Genomic DNA, 16,783 nt, shown 5'->3' on the forward strand with positions numbered 1-16,783 from the left:
CAGTGCTATGTGACAAAAGTATCTGTATGCCTACTTAGTAATTACTTTCTATTGTAGGAGCTGAAATAGACTGTGAAGATAAGAATGGAAATACTCCTTTGCACATAGCAGCTAGATATGGCCATGAGCTATTAATCAACACTCTGATTACGAGTGGTGCTGACACTGCAAAGTAGGTAACTTTACTGACATGAATGCAAGCTGATAGAGTTTAGAAATGTATTTATTAGATTAACAAGACTAGTATGACTTTTTTTAATATCATCTTCAACTTAAAATAGGAAATACTTTGTGTGTTAGCCTGTACTATACTTTTAAGTAGCTACTCAGTACACAGGAATTTGTACAGAAGGAAAGATAAATGGATTTTCTTCTAATGTGAAATAAAAGCTCTGAAAGTTTTAATAGGCTGTTGCACTGAGTTAATGCATCCTGATAGCTTAGAAGAAAGCATTTAATATGTGAAGCTTTCCTAAGGCTCGGTATTCTCATTAAGTGGTTTGCTGAACAAACCATGCACATGCGCTTTGGGACACAATCGTGTTTGTTTTATTTTAATTGTAATGAAACTGTGATACCTGATTATGGTGTATCTTAGGCGGGGTATACATGGAATGTTTCCTCTCCATTTGGCAGCATTAAGTGGATTTTCAGACTGCTGCAGAAAGCTTCTCTCATCAGGTAGGATACTCTCTTAAAGCTTTGTACTATACTTTTTATTCCATAGAATAGCTTTTAGTTAGGTCTTAATTTAGTAATAGATAAAAATATTTATAGTTTGTTGTGTTTGTGTGGTTTAAGTTGGGCATAGAGGTGTGATGACTGGTTCAGACCAGAATTCAACTTCAAGGAGAAAGACTAATGTTCTTTTAAGTGACTTCATGGAGAATCCTCTAGTTCCATTCCATGATGTTTTTAGTTTAATACAGGTTATTTTATTCCTGCACTTGGTGCCTAGTAGCTCTGAAGACTCTGGACTGCTACGTTAAAAAAAACATCTTATTGGTGGTTTGTTGTTAGTTAAATGTAACCTGAACTTTGCTTTACTTTCGTTGTTTCATTCCTCCCTGAAGTTGAGAGCGTTGCAAGGCTATTACTTCCCTTGTTGTCTAGAGTCTGCTATGGTGTGAATTCTGAGCTCTTAGAAGCACTGCAGTTCTGAGAAAGTAGATGTGTTTGTGTGGAAATGTCAGGAACAGAAGAAGAAAAATAAGCTAAATGGTTGTACATTAAACTAAAGGCACTTAATGTGTTTTGAAAAAAGAAAAATGGGGGACAGCGTGTTGGGGAGAAGGAAGAGTAAGCGCTTTCTTCCCCAGCTTTATATTGTCTGCTAGGAAAGCCTGGGAGAAGAACTAAAGAAGTGTAACTAAAACTACCACTGGTAAGGCTTTTTATTTCAGTGCTCCATGATGGACAAGGTGCAAGAATTTGCTTCAGGGAAGACCTGTCCTGTAGTTTACAGTATTTCAATTGGATGTATTCAAAGTGAGGAATACTCTGCCTCTTTCTCCTTTCTGCACACAGTGCTGTGCTGGCTGTGCCCTTACTGAAGATTCAGTATGGTAAAGGAAACCCTGTGGAAGACTTGCAAGTGGTTTCTGTGACTTTTACATGAGTTGAGTAAACTTAGAGGTAAATCTAGCCTGGAGCAGAAAGGACTTAAAGAGTATGTTCAGTCTTCAGACTGGAAAGACTTAGATTCTGCTAACAGCTGGTTATTACACACTGTTGGTGTGGTGATTGGTATCTGTAGACAAATGTGCTCTTTAGGTTTTGGGAGAAGGAATCTCATTTATGTAAATCAAGGATCTCTGTTTTTTAAATTCAGTCATATTCATGTGCAGATCTTAAATTAAAAAAAATAATAGTAATTTAATAAATAAATAAATAAAACCCCAACAAACATCAGTCTGCCCTGTCCCTGTGCTGAATGACATTTAAGTAGTTAGTGGTGTTAGACAAGTAACCTAGGGATGTGGAAAGCCATCAAAGACTACTCTTCATGAATTGTTTGCTGTATGTCACCGCCTTTTGAAATGGGAGAACAGAGTAGCACATACAAAACCCACATCTGGGGGGATATAGAGTAGGAAAAGAGTCTCAAATAACACATCCTGTGTTACTGATTACTTATCGTTGTTGAACAATCCTTGAAAAAAAATTTCATTCCTAGGCAAAAGTACTAAAGTTGGAGATTTAATGAGTAAGTTTTGTTACATAAAAGCAAGACTTTTAGGAGAACATAGTAGTTTTCTCAAACCAAAAATGTAGCTTTTAAACCTGACTGAAATAGCAACCTTCATGTCAAAATAAATGGTTAGATATGGAATTGCACAGTTAAAGTTTGTGATCTTAAATTTGAACTTATATAATTCGCACAGTTGGGGAAGAGAAAGCTACAGTGTTCTCTGAATTGTTTCTCTGTAATTAATCACTGTTTACAGCCTTTGCTCCAGCTTAATAAAATTCTTTCTCTGGGACTAAAGAGCTAAACTCAAAGATGAAATGTAAGTAGCTCCTGGTTTTGGTAATGCTGAAATTCCCCGTTAAATAAATAAACAAATCTCAGCATAACACTGACAAATTCTGACAAATTCTTAAATTTTCATAGTGCTTCATATATTTTCTATTCAATACTAATTTACACAGAAATATTAGGAGGTAAATAGGATAATAAGGAATATAGTCTCTTGCCTCAGTTCAGCTACTTCTGTTTTTTCTTAGCCCTTTCAGTTTTACTTGAATGCCTGTTTTTCAGAATACTGTGAATAGCAAGGATGTGTTGCAAATGAAGTAAATTTCAGTGCATACGTGCTTTCCTGCAAGGAGCTGTTAAGCTTGCTGAGCAAGCATTTCTCTTAAGGGTAGATGAGTACAGCTTTGTCAAAGGTGGTCTTACATAACCATTTTACAAAATACTTGATTTGTAGGTTTTGACATTGACACACCAGATGACTTTGGCAGGACTTGCCTTCATGCAGCTGCAGCTGGAGGGTATGTAAAAAAAGCATTCATGCTTTCATATTTAGCATTCTTCTTTTCAATTACTGATCATTCCTGTTGGTTTTTTTTTTCTTATTTCCTCTCTGTGCTTTTCCTGCCCTCTTCTCTTGGAATTTATATAAACATTTAAATAATTTCAAAATGGAGTCTATCTACAAACAATATAAGTAAATATTCAGCTCAATAAGTAATTATTGGAGTGCAGTGTCCAAGCCTTACCTTAGGTTAATGCTTGGGGATTAATGGAATTTTTAGAATTTACAGCATTCAAAGATGGCATGCCCAGCTAAAATCACTTTAGGGCATGAAGTATCCTTTTACCAAATCCTTAAACAAAAGATCAATCTAAATTAAAAGCCATAATTAAATTCCAGAGTTTAGGTGGCTGAAGTAGTCAGAACTACTTGCTCATCACTTGAGTTGTGATCCATATTGATTATTGTTATTGTATTGTAGGTTTTCTATAGCAGCTACTCAAAATTGCCTGGAAGAATTGGGTAATAAATTTCATGATACACTTTGTGGGACACAAGAACTCCATGATATTGCTATTTTCATTTTTCTGTTTCAGTGTTGTTTTAAGTAATACTGTTAAGTAATCATTCCAAGTCAAAAGTTACTTAATAGATACACCCTTGTTGCAAATGATTACGGGTAAAATGCTATCTTTTCATATAAACCCACATAATTTGTGACACATTCGCTCATTCATCTCCAGTTTAGGAAAGTTATTAAGATAGTGTTTATAAGAAGTATGGTACATGTATTATAATGACTGTATTGAATTGAAAACAAATTACACTAAAAAGTGAAATATTTCTGTTTGGCCTTAACTATATAGCGAAAACTTGTATCTGTGCTGGAATCCTGGTAGCAAAAAGCATGTGATATGCAGGTTTGCTTTTGTTTGCTTTAAATAATTGACATTTCTGTTGAATTAGGTTAATGTTTCTGTGCTTTATGCATGCCTTTTGATATCAACAGAATTTCTAAATGTGGATTTGAAATAATTTATATTCTTTACTGATTTGGCCCTGCAATTCTGAAATCTGTTTCACATAGAAAAATATGTTTCTCAAAATGTTCACACAATAGTTCAGTTCCATTAAAACCAACATATAAGATGTGTATGTGTAGCAGTTCTGATGTTTGCAGAGGCCACTATTAAGGAAAAAAAAAGATTTGCAATCAGAAGTAATATTGCATTAATTTAATAGGAATTTGGAGTGCCTAAATCTTCTACTAAATACTGGTGCAGACTTCAACAAAAAGGACAGATTTGGGAGGTAAGGCGTTCTAGATTTGTATATTGCTAAGGACTGTTAAAAGTATTACAGAAGTAGCATATTGCTATGAGGGCAAGTCTAAGAAACTATGCTTCAGCATATGTTACCAAAAGTGACAAACATATTTTGTTCACTGTGTTATATTAAGTAGGTGCTTAGTCTTGTTTTTAAAGACTGAGTTCTGTATTAGACTGTAATATTTTTTGAGTCTCTTTTGCTTATAACATGGACCTAATGAGTTTAAATTGCTCTCATCTAAGGACATTAGTAATGTTTTCCAAGTAAATTGTCAGTCAAATCTATAAATCTGTTTATATTTCTAGGCTTTTTTATTTAAAAAATCCATTATTTTATTACAGTTGCTTCACCTTTTCCTTTCATTATATCTATTCCTTTTTGTTTCCTCATTCATGCTCTGAAGTCTTTGGAATGACATTAATTTCTATTTTTAGTATAGGAATATTTAAGTTTAGATGGCATGATCAGTACTTATGTAAAATCTCGCATCACATCATGGAAAATATTACCTTCCAGGATGTGAATGGCAGGAATAGGATTTGAGGAGAATGTTATGGAGTCAATGATGTATTTTGCTTTAAATCCCACTTCCATTCTTTCCTGAGAAAGGAACAATGCTCTGTCACAACTGCTGGCATTGAAAGTTGCTTTTTTGTTGGCTTGGTTTTTTAACATGCATGTTACATAGAACAATTATTTTAGGAAAGGAAAAAAGTCAATATTCAAAACTGGAAAGAAATAGGGAAAAGTAATTTGAAGGGAGAGGGAAGAGGTAGAACACTTTAAAGTGCTTGACTTTCTCCTCAAAATTGAGAGTTATAGTAGCAATCTCTTTTTAAAAATAGAAAATGGAATTCTGAGTCATCTTGGTGGTTTTGAAATTTTATCCAAAGTGGTTTATTTAGAGAATTGTTTACATATTTGAAGCTGGAATAAGTTTTCAGTGAGAATATACATAAGTACTAATTTTTTATTTTTTTTTTTTTTAAGTAGACAAGGCGTATTTTTAGAAGTTTTCTTTACTAGCATAACAGACATATTGCTGTAGTTATAAATATGCTTACCTCAGACAAAATTCTGATCTGTTTGTCAAAAACATCTACTTGTGAATTGTTTTATTTTGACCTTGTTTAGTTACTCTGCAGTTCTTGGATTTGTCCATATTTTTCCCATGTGGCTTGAAATTACTTAACTATAAAGAATATTTCTAATATAAATTTGATTTTCCTCTATATGTTTGCACAAAAAAAAACTCATATAGAGCTTCCCTTAATACAAAATTTGTGCATATTTTGGCTGTCAGATCCCCTAGTGGTTGTTTTGCATTATGGAATGGACCCATTGTTTAATATTGGAACGATGCATTCTTCACCACAAATACTTGTTAAAAAAAGTGAGGAGGATTTAAGTTTCATTTTATTTTGCTTTTTCTGTCTCTTTAATATTATTTTGCTGTTATTTACCATTGTACTTTTTATTTAAATGTGTACTAAAGAACTCCACTCCATTATGCTGCTGCCAATTGTAATTATCAGTGCCTGTTTGCCCTTGTGGGATCTGGAGCTAGTGTGAATGACCTTGATGAGAGGGGTTGTACACCTCTGCACTATGCAGCTGCATCAGACACAGATGGAAAGTAAGTAGCATGCTTTGTACTAAAGTCTTTCTCCTTAGAAACATTTTAGCTGTGAATTTTGTGTATGTTCTGCCTTCTGAATTGACAAATACGTTTTTTTTTGCATTTTTTTATGTTTTTAAAGATTAAATCTAACAACGTTGTATATAAAATATTTTTGTTGTATATAAAATGTGTAACAAATATTTCTGTGAAAAATGAACAAAAGGAAAAATTGCTGTAATTTTTTGGTTATGTCCTAATTCAGTAATTCATTAGGAACAGAGTTTTTAATCCCACCTGCTGTGTAGTGAGATACTGAGTAAATATCATTTGTGGGGGGTATTATGATGGTTATGTGCAGTCATTTGCTTTAAAATTAAATTCTGATGAAAGATTGTGTATTTAGGTAGGGTACTTAACTTAATATTGTCCCAAAATCTGTGTCAGAATTACACTAGAAAACTAGACTGAGTAGGCCTACATCAGGTTCGAGATTAACATTTCAATATAAGATGCTTTATCCATTTAGTGTTTGATTAAAATACTCATGTTCGGCATTAAAACTCTTGTTAGTGTAAATTTTTTGGAAGTAGATAGACTTTTATTACTGAAATGCATCCAGAAACTTCCATAAATTTACAAATGTCTCTTGTAAGTGGGTTTTTTTTGTAACCAAGTTATATTTAACATAGTTATCAACTATGTAAATGCTTACATGCAAAATGTACATAGCACAAAACTGATGAGGTTACTTAAGCTCCAGATGTTGTATATATTGAGGAGACTTGGAAAGAGTGGCATTTGCATGTGCCCACACTCACATACACAGGTCAGAACAAGCTGGTGTGCAGCATCGCGTTTCGAATGAACCTAGAGACACCTTCACTGGAAAAGAGTGCTGCTTCATGCCATATCATCTTGTTTAATAAGGTACCTTTTAAAAGGCGAGGTAGCAATATGAACAAGGTGGCATGTAACTTGCAGATTGAGTTTTGAAAGATGCACAAGTAATACTTACATTGTCATTTAAAATATAAGCCTTTTTATTTCAAAACAAAATTGCTGCTTTTTAGATATACTTTCAGTTCCTGCTGGAGTTTGCTGAGACAATCTTACTTTAATTGCCCTCTTGCAAATTGAGCTAGTATTAATTTTAGCTTCACAGTTGCTCTGAAAACCTCCAAACTATAATAGTTTTTCAGATGACATCGTTTTGCCATCTGTCTTATAAAAGGCATAAGCAAGAATGATGATGGCAGTGCTGCAGAGCTTTGGGAGATAACTCAAAGAATCATCTCTGGAAGCCACATGGTATTGCCCTTCTGATTCACAGTTCTCTTTCTAGAAGACAGGCTGCAAAGTAGAGTGGCCTGAGGAAAAGCTTTTTATTGATGCAGAAAGATGATTAGTAACAGCTGGAAAACCAGAACTGCTCAGCTCACATTCAAAGTAAGAATGAAGCTAAAAATTATTACTGAGTTGGAATATAAAGTCTGGGGGAAAAAAAAGGTCAGGAAATTATCTACATAGAAATTCCAAAGATATTTTTGGCCATTTTTATAGTCTTTATTCAGACATCTTTAAAGACAGATTTTAGGGACAAGGACAGTTTTGTTAAAAATTATTTTCTGGTTTGTGTCTGTTTGGAAGTGTTTCTTTTATGTGTTTAACAAATGCTTCTTATCTGGACCAAACACCAGTGAGCCTCGTTGTGACAAGACTAGTGAAAGAAATGTCTTTGCAGAATGAGGAAAACTAAGCAGCATTTTAGAGGAGGAAAGCCCATGCTCTATGTTAGAATTATTTAATAGGCAGTACACCAGTAAGTAAATAGGAAATAAAATTAACTCATCTGGGCTTTAAACAAGTTCGATTATCTCCTTTAAAGAGGCATGTTGAGGACAGTTAAGTATGCAAAAGATGCAAATTCAATCTTTTTCCTGGATGAGAAGAAACAGCAAAAATAATTACGTGGTTTTCATTGGAAAGAATGGATACTCAAGGGGTTTTAGTAGACTTTGCTTCCTGCAGTATTGTCATGGTTTGAGCATGTTTTGAGGGTGTTTTTGTTCAAGGTTTTTTTTTTTCCAGCCAGGGGGAGTCTGGGAGGAAGGAGAGACAGGACACCTGACCCAGGCTAGTCAATGAGGTATTCCATACCATAGCACGTGATGCCCAGGATGCATACTGGGAAAGAGAAGGCTGGAGGGTAGAGCTCGGGAGAAAAATGGAGGAGGGAGCACATGGTGCTCGGCCGGGCAGGGTGGAGTGAGTTATGGGTCGGTGGCTGGTGGGGTGTTGTATTCTTTTCACTTGCTGTTTGCTGTATCATTATCATTTGTAGTAGTAAATGGCAGTAGGGGTTTTGTGTTATGCCTTAGCAATTAAACCGTTCTTATCTCAATCCGTGGGGGCTACATTCTTTGGATTCTCCTTCCTAACTCTCCGGGAGTTGGGGGACTTGGTTTAAACCACGACATTTTTTGGCGCCCAACGTGGGGCCCGAGGGATTGAGATAAGAACAGATCTGAGCGGATTTATGGTCTCTTGTCACAATGCTGATTTATTGGCTCTTAGAGGTTTTTCTCTGGATCTCGCTGTTTCGGGATTTTACCGGGTACTTGGTGTATGGATTGGATGTGTTTGTGTTTGTGTCGGAGGCTTGTAATACGGTGGGGCTCCGGCAGCAGGGGGGGATGGACGTGGCCGTGGACTTGAACTTGTACCAGGCCGTCCCGCTGCTCTTCGCTGTCCTTGTCTTTATCCTCGTCGTCGTCTGTGTGGAGCTGCGTGAAGCCAGGAAGGAGCGGCCCCGGGAGCTGCCGGCGGCTGAGGCTGCCAGGGAGAGCGGCACGGGGAGCCAAACGGCTGTGGCAGAGCAGCGGGAGCAGGCGGGGGAGGAGCGGAGCAGGGCGGTAGCTGAGCAGGGGGATCAGGCAGCCGGGCAGGTGAGTCCTGCGGCCGTTCCCGACCCTCCGACGGCCGAGAGTGTCCCCCGGAAGTCGCCCGCCGACCCCCAGCAGGATGCAGGAGACCACGCAGCACTTCCCAGCAAGGCAGAGGAGGAACCGAGTCCTGTCGCCGTTCCGAACCCCGCAGTGGCCGAGAAAATTCCCCGGCAGTCACCCGCCGAGCCCCAGCAGGAGGCAGGAGACCAGGCAGCACTTCCCAGCAAGGCAGAGAAGGAAGATCCAGACTTGGGAGAAGAGAAGCTGGTGGTGGGAGAGCTGGCAAGCAGGGCAGCTACATCAGCCCCAGTGACAAGTGCAGCAGCATCATCTGAGAGTTCTGATGGTTTTGAATGGCTTTTGGGTGCCCTTGGGACCTGCCTGCTGATTGTAATGGTGATCGGCATGTTGGCACACACACAGAGTGTGTTCTACCCACGGCCATTTTGTCTGATCCCAAAAGTTAAGCAGAGTCAGGTTTGGGTCTTGTCTAGGGTTAGACAAGGATATAGGAGCACCAGGAGACTGTCCCCAAGGCTGGACAGTCATGAGTGGCAGGGCATGTGGGACAGTATAGCCGGGTATCTGATCCACTGGGCCCCTCCAGTGCTTTGGAAGCATTGGAGGTGGAAGGCAGCTGTATGGAGTCCCCAGCAGCAAGCTGTAGAACTGCTGAAGGGGACAGTGAATGATTTTGGTGGGCCCAGATACTTCAGGCTATCAGTCCAGAGATGCAACTTAGAGATGTCTCATGATCGAGGGGTGGACTTAAGAGTGATGGTGTATTGAAAATGTGGGATCTGGGCATGACGTGAATGGTATGGAATAAGGGGTGGATAATGTCATGGTTTGAGCATGTTTTGAGGGTGTTTTTGTTCAAGGTTTTTTTTTTTCCAGCCAGGGGGAGTCTGGGAGGAAGGAGAGACAGGACACCTGACCCAGGCTAGTCAATGAGGTATTCCATACCATAGCACGTGATGCCCAGGATGCATACTGGGAAAGAGAAGGCTGGAGGGTAGAGCTCGGGAGAAAAATGGAGGAGGGAGCACATGGTGCTCGGCCGGGCAGGGTGGAGTGAGTTATGGGTCGGTGGCTGGTGGGGTGTTGTATTCTTTTCACTTGCTGTTTGCTGTATCATTATCATTTGTAGTAGTAAATGGCAGTAGGGGTTTTGTGTTATGCCTTAGCAATTAAACCGTTCTTATCTCAATCCGTGGGGGCTACATTCTTTGGATTCTCCTTCCTAACTCTCCGGGAGTTGGGGGACTTGGTTTAAACCACGACAAGTATGTAGTGTATTGTATTTTTTTTGAGCAGACAAATAGAGAAAACAAAGAAACAGAGATTTAGATAGCCAAGGCCAGTAGTGTTTAACATTTATAAATGAGCCATGAATGTTAATACAAAATCACTGATTAAAATTAACAAAGAAAGTTAGATGACTGGACTAATAAAATGTAGGGACAGTAATTCTCACTCAGTGGGACAAATTGTCTTTCCCTGGACTCTCAGAAATCTCGTCCTGTTTCATTTCAAATAAAAATGTGTGGGTTCAGTTGCTATTAGTGGAATCCAGGCATTTGTTTACCGGGCAAATAAAACCCGCATTAGTTGGTTACAAACATAGATATGCTTTACAAGTAGCTTTTTATTAGGTACATTTATCTTGTTGTACAGTTACTTATATTTTATATTACATATGTTATTCTTTAAAACTGGAGGATTTCTACCTTTTTTCACTACCTACCTAAGTCCTTTATGCTGGGCACAAAATGATGAAAATGAAAGTACTCCACAGCTTTGTAATGAGACAGAGTATGTTGTAACTGGACATTTCCTTGTTCATAGTTTTTCCTGCAGCTTTTTCTCCCTTTCGTCTTCACTCACATGGTTTGTACACTGTTCAGCCTATGACTGGAAAAGCAAATGTCAGGTCTTCAGCAAATCACTGTTGTTACACATGAGGTTACCAGGCTGTTGACCAACTACAGCTGTCTCTTACTCCTGTTGAAATGTGTTTCTGTTTCATCATAGCTGGTACTGGACCTCTCTGAGATGATGAACGTGTCCTGTAACATTTGCTTATCCCTTCCTTGAAAAAACTTATATAGAGTTCTGATGCTGCAGGGTCATGCTGTCTTCCTGCCAGCGATGGCTGCTTTTGTCGGATTTCACCATCAAATTCAGGGTCAGGATGATGACTTTGCAGAGTGTTGCTGAAATGATAGACAACATGAAATTATTAATAAGTGTGATTGGTTGAAGTTGTCCAGTGTGCATACATGGAATCTCTTAGAAAAACAGGGAAAGGGAGATGACTTTAAGTAATCTTTCATCCTCATGGCTGCCTGTAGTCAAAATTGTGATGACGTTCTGCCTTATAACTTTGTGTAATGAAAGTAAGGAATGGTAGGATATTAAGTATGCCAACAACTGTTTACTGAATAAATAAATGGATAAATTAGTGTCTGGTATTGGAAGCATATGCTTGTGTCACTCACGGATACCGACCATGAAGAGCTGAGCTATTGGTTCTCTTCCTTCTACATTAAGTACAGAAAAATTTACTGCTACAGAGAAACGTACAAAAATGGTAATCATTTATATTAACAAAGGTAACTGCAATTGTTATAGCTAGGAGGAAAATAGCCATGGAATACTAGCTTTAACGAAGTCAGATAATTCAGAGGATGCAGGTTGTCTGCAGAAAAGGATTTGTTCAAAGTTTGAAAGCTTTGTGTTTGACCTTAAAACTTGGTGTAATGAGTTAGGTGTTCTCTACTCCTAGCCAGTATTGTACATTAAATCCGTGTTCTTGTGTGCTGTATTCTGTTTTCCAGTTGAATTTGAATAATTTGACACTTAGCACAAAGTTGAAATTCAACATTTAGATATATGGTTTTGCTTATGTCAATTTAAATAGGTGCCTGGAATACTTGCTAAGAAATGATGCCAATCCAGGGATCCGAGACAAACAAGGATACAATGCAGTACATTATTCAGCTGCTTATGGTCATCGCTTATGTCTTGAATTGGTAAGAAGATTTATCATAGATGAAAGCTGTAGCAGCTGCCCTTACATAGGATGATAGAAGCCAGAGGATTCCTCCACCTTGATTGTTCATTTTAAAGCTAGGTAAAGAGTGATTTTCAGCCCCTGTGAGGGCATTTAAGCACTTGGTACTCTTAAAGTTATAAAAGGGGCGAGGTGAGGAGCTAAAAGATGCTAGACACTGATCTAAAAAGGTAATATATTAAGATAAAGAGATAACTGGTTGAGTATATGGGATATACTTTTATTTTGTTCCTTAACTTAGAATATACAGCTATTTTTTTTTTCGTTACGGCTGAAATAGAATAACCGAGATTGTCCCACTTGGGAAGTGTTAGGAAATTTCACAAATGTTGTCTGAAGGAGCAAATAAAAACGTAGGGAAAACCTGTAAAGTAAGGGTGCCTTTTGAAATATTTCACGTAGTGACAGAAACTAATGGCCACATAATAAAATTTTAGATAATAAAGCCTTAGGTAGATTTTTTAATAATCCCTGTGTATGTTATTTGATATGCTAATTTTATCTCCTCTGTTATACAATTTAGTGGTTTTATACAAATATACTTTTATATTCAAATGTATTCAAACTACATTCTGAATGTTTTTAATTGCAGATTGCAAGCGAAACACCTCTAGATGTTGTAAGTGTGCATTATTTCTACTGTAACATGTGATTTTTAAAATGCTATTTATTTTTAGACTTATTCAACCATTCCTTCAATGCATAGATGTAGTCTTTCATTTCAGTTGCAGTTTAGATTTAATTGCAATCCAGTATTTTAAAATAGAAAATTATTTTTAAGCTATTTTTTTTTTACTTAAACATTCATACAGCTATGTCATAGAAGTGTGATAATGGAAACAGTGATCTGAATATATTTGGTGTTTTTCAAATGCTTTTAATATTTTTACTAGTGTGCTAATTGAAATATGGTCTTGAAAAGAGCAATAATTAAAACTTTACAACGTATCTGAAAGTAACAAATAGAAATTTATATGCTTAGATATTTTCATCCTATTTTATAATGCTTCTGTCTTTTTTGTGGTCCATTTATTCTCTTTGGGAAATGTTTTTCTGTTCTTAGAAATCAGTCCTGCCTTCTGGCTTTTCATATTGTTTTCTCGCTGTTTTTTCACCTACTCGAAATGCTTACTTTTTTGGTTTTGGGTTTTTTTTTCTACTACAGCTGTTCTCACCTGTCCTTGTTGTCCCTTTGCATGCATTTTATCTATATTATTTCATATGGCTGCTTCAGGAGATGTAATCATTTTAGATTAGTTTCTGATTTAATTAATGCATTGGTATACAAAATTAAACAATCTTGAGAGATGAATATGGGGGGTTGCAGTTATTGCAGTTCAGACTCTTAAAAGATTGAGGGAGATCTAGAATTGCTAAGGAAACGGTAATCTTATATTATTATTCTTAATTTTCTTCCTTCATTTTGGAATATGGGTATGCTGGAAAATGTAGCAATTATGCTGAATGTTTTTAAAGATAAGGGGGGTTTTGTACTTACTCTGACTTTCTCTCTCTGCTAAGCTAATGGAAACATCAGGTGCTGATATGCTGAATGATTCAGACAACAGAGCACCTATAAGTCCACTGCATTTAGCTGTAAGTATTTCATTCTTCAGTGATGATAGCTCATCTAATTGCAGACAGTTGTTGACATAGTTTTATTCATTTTTATTTTTTTAAATAGATCAATAATAATAAATCAAATGCAGAAGTATGTACTACTATTCCTGAATGAGCTTTACAGGACAGTTTCTGCATTTCACTTCAGACTTGCTTCACAGAACAGACTTCGCTGTTTCCTTTCTGTAATCCTGGTAAGAAAGGGGAAAATGAGAAGAACAGGAAAACTGAAGTATTTTCTTACTCTTGTAGGCCTATCACGGCCACCATCAAGCTCTGGAAGTGCTGGTACAGTCACTGCTGGACCTTGACGTGAGGAATAATAATGGAAGGACACCACTGGATCTTGCTGCCTTTAAGGGACATGTGGAATGTGTAGATGTGCTCATTAACCAGGGAGCATCAATCTTGGTGAAAGATTATGTTGTAAAGAGGACCCCAATACATGCTGCAGGTATGTGCTAACTTCCAACCCCTAAAAAACTGGCTTTTCAAGTGGATCATCTTTGTATTTAGAAGTCTCATTAATGTTCTAAAAAGTTGTGTTTAGGAACATACAGTGACTTTAAGGTATATGCTATGCTGAGAAAGGTGTAACAAAGCCATTGCAGGTACAAAACAGTATTAACCATTTTGGTTGCAGGAGTGCTGCTCCACACTGCTCTCTGGAAGGGTGCATTGTTCTTGCCAGTTCAGCTAACTAGGCTAGCTGTGCTGACAGGTCCCAGTGACATGTTCCTGTTTCCTCATCTTTTGCACAGCCCAAACTCTAGGCCCAAATTTAGGTATGTGAATTGTGTTGCCTGTCTTGGCAGTAAAATGCTTCTAAATATGACTGGAGTCTTGGAGAATTTTGCCAGTTTGAGAAGAGACATGAAAACTCTCCTTTGGGTTTTTTCCAAGGATTTAAATGACTGCTGAGTGTTTTCAAAATAACAGCAATCCTTTGCGATATTTTCTTGCTGGGTTTCCTAGAAAATGTTTATAAGCCTATTTTTCTCAAAGTCTGGCATTTGTGATACATTCTTTTTTTCCCTGTCTTTGAAAATAGGCTTATTTAAATAGATATTTTGAGTTAGTGTTTCAGAAATGTGGCAGTAAAAAGAGCATTATGTACAAAACATAATCATTCTAACCACTTAATTTATTGTCCATGAGTACAAGCTGTATTTTTCTATTTGATTTAGCCTCTCCTAACTTCTGTTAGCATTTCTGTCAGCTAGAGAAGTGTGAATTGTCACTGTTATGTGGACTGAATACAGCAGCTGTATGACAGAAATAATTTTCCCTCCAACAAGCAATCATTTATGTTTCATGGGTTGCATTTAAATGTGATTTCTCAATTCTTAGTTTCTTTTCCCCTTTTTTTTTTAACTGCTGGGTTAATTACTTCTGTGCATTACATTTCCTTCCCCTCTTTCTAAATGTGGTTTCAGTTAATATTTCATAACTATGCAAATGCTACCCTCACTAACAGAATCTGTGTATGATTGACTAGCTATGTGTTTACCTGTGCCTTAAAACAAGCAAAAGTTATGCTAATTACTGTATTTAATTACTGCTTCTTGTGGATGTTGTATAAGCATATATTCTAATTATGGTTAATATGTGCAACTTCATTTATATGTAAAAAGCAAATATCTCTTGGCAGTTGACATTTGGGATTAATTACTTTTAACTATACAGTTGAGAATGACAGATTTCTGAAATTATTTTCTAGTGTTCATTTCTTTCTGTTTTTGTTTTTGTTTTGTAAATTGAAGTTGTAACAATGATAAAACTGTACAGTGTGTTGTCAAGGTAACAGGCTTTAGTCAAAGCAGGTTGCCATTCTGTTTGAGCTGTATACTCAAATGCAATTAATGTAAAACTCATATTTTTTATGTTTTACAGCAACCAATGGTCATTCAGAATGTTTGCGGCTACTGATAGGAAATGCAGAACCACAGAATGCAGTGGATATTCAAGATGGAAATGGACAGTGAGTTTAAACTGTACACAATCTGTTCTTCAAAATTTATTGCATTTTATAAAAGAAAAACCTAAACAATCCACATCGGTGATTTTTAATTTATTACTTTAATAAAAACTTATTTAATAAATAGATATTTCAACTAGGATAAATGTGGTTTTGTATTTTGCAGTAAGCATAATATTGGTGGTGGAAAACATTCTTGGTCAGTTGGGAGGAAACTAAAATGTATCTTATTAACCAGATGCTGGAAGAATGGATTCTAGTACCTTAATCAGGCCTTCTGATAGAGGGATATTTATTTTTCTGGAATCTAAAAAGGAAATATGAGTGCCGTTCTTGGAGTGAACGTTAGTGCTAGAGAAGATCATTGATGATACAGATTTTAACAGTATTGACCAGAAGGATAATAACTGTGCTATTTCAGCTGAGTGCTAGTCTGTTAATATCCGTGTAGATTACACTTTATTTTACTCTGTGCTTAGGACTCCTCTGATGTTGTCAGTTCTCAATGGGCACACTGACTGCGTTTATTCACTCCTTAACAAAGGAGCAAATGTAGATGCCAAAGACAAGTGGGGAAGGACAGCATTACATAGAGGGGTAAGAGAATATTCCTTTTCTGTCCTTTCCAGTTTTATGCATATTAATTTAAAATAAAGACTTAAAGTGTAGTGTTTGTGAATTTATCATTATTCTCATCTTGCTATTCTTAGTTTTTAATTGTCATTTTAGTTGCTTTCAAAAGTCGGCTTTTTTCTGTTTGCTGCGTACCCTCAGAATTGTTTTGGACTCATAGGGTCTCTTAATCTTGCTGTGAAGTGTTGACTGGAGAGGTCACAAGAGTACAGCTTGTTATGGGGTGGGGGCTAGTATTAATATGAGGAAGAAAAAGATGATGCATGCCTGTCGTGGTTTAATCCCAATCCGTACTGCTTGTTCACTCACTCCCCCCCTTGCTCCCCCAACTCCCGGAGAGTTAGGAAGGAGAATCCAAAGAATGTAGCCCCCATGGGTTGAGATAAGAACAGTTTAATAACTAAGGTATAACACAAATCACTACTGCTACCACTAATCATAGTAATAATGATAAAGCAAATAACAAGTGAATAGAATACAACACCTCACCAGCCACCGACCCATAACTCACCCCACCCTGCCCAACCAAGCACCGACCGATACCTCCTCTGTCCCCCCAGAGCACTAGCCCTTCCGGGTAACTCTCCGTTACATCCTGGG

At 37.2% G+C, this 16,783-nt stretch overlaps 1 protein-coding gene across 3 annotated transcripts in view; it reads left to right on the top strand.

Annotated features, from left to right (window-relative positions):
• ANKRD28 (ankyrin repeat domain 28) overlaps positions 1-16,783 on the top strand; it is a 122,438-nt gene that overhangs the window by 93,269 nt on the left and 12,386 nt on the right. For 2 of the 3 annotated variants that reach the window (XM_031045004.2, XM_005144443.3), the window contains exons 10-20: positions 58-172; positions 599-681; positions 2,934-2,997; positions 4,224-4,292; positions 5,806-5,946; positions 11,800-11,911; positions 12,545-12,571; positions 13,474-13,548; positions 13,825-14,026; positions 15,466-15,553; positions 16,030-16,147. In XM_031045004.2, coding sequence (XP_030900864.2) covers positions 58-172; positions 599-681; positions 2,934-2,997; positions 4,224-4,292; positions 5,806-5,946; positions 11,800-11,911; positions 12,545-12,571; positions 13,474-13,548; positions 13,825-14,026; positions 15,466-15,553; positions 16,030-16,147 — 1,094 coding nt within the window. Of the gene's footprint in view, positions 1-57; positions 177-598; positions 682-2,933; positions 2,998-4,223; positions 4,293-5,805; positions 5,947-11,799; positions 11,912-12,544; positions 12,572-13,473; positions 13,549-13,824; positions 14,027-15,465; positions 15,554-16,029; positions 16,148-16,783 lie in introns of those variants that run through there. The other variant, XM_034060737.1, reaches the window with a different exon arrangement.

Source organism: Melopsittacus undulatus, chromosome 1, assembly GCF_012275295.1.
Source record: "Melopsittacus undulatus isolate bMelUnd1 chromosome 1, bMelUnd1.mat.Z, whole genome shotgun sequence".
Taxonomy (NCBI): Eukaryota; Metazoa; Chordata; class Aves; order Psittaciformes; family Psittaculidae; genus Melopsittacus; species Melopsittacus undulatus.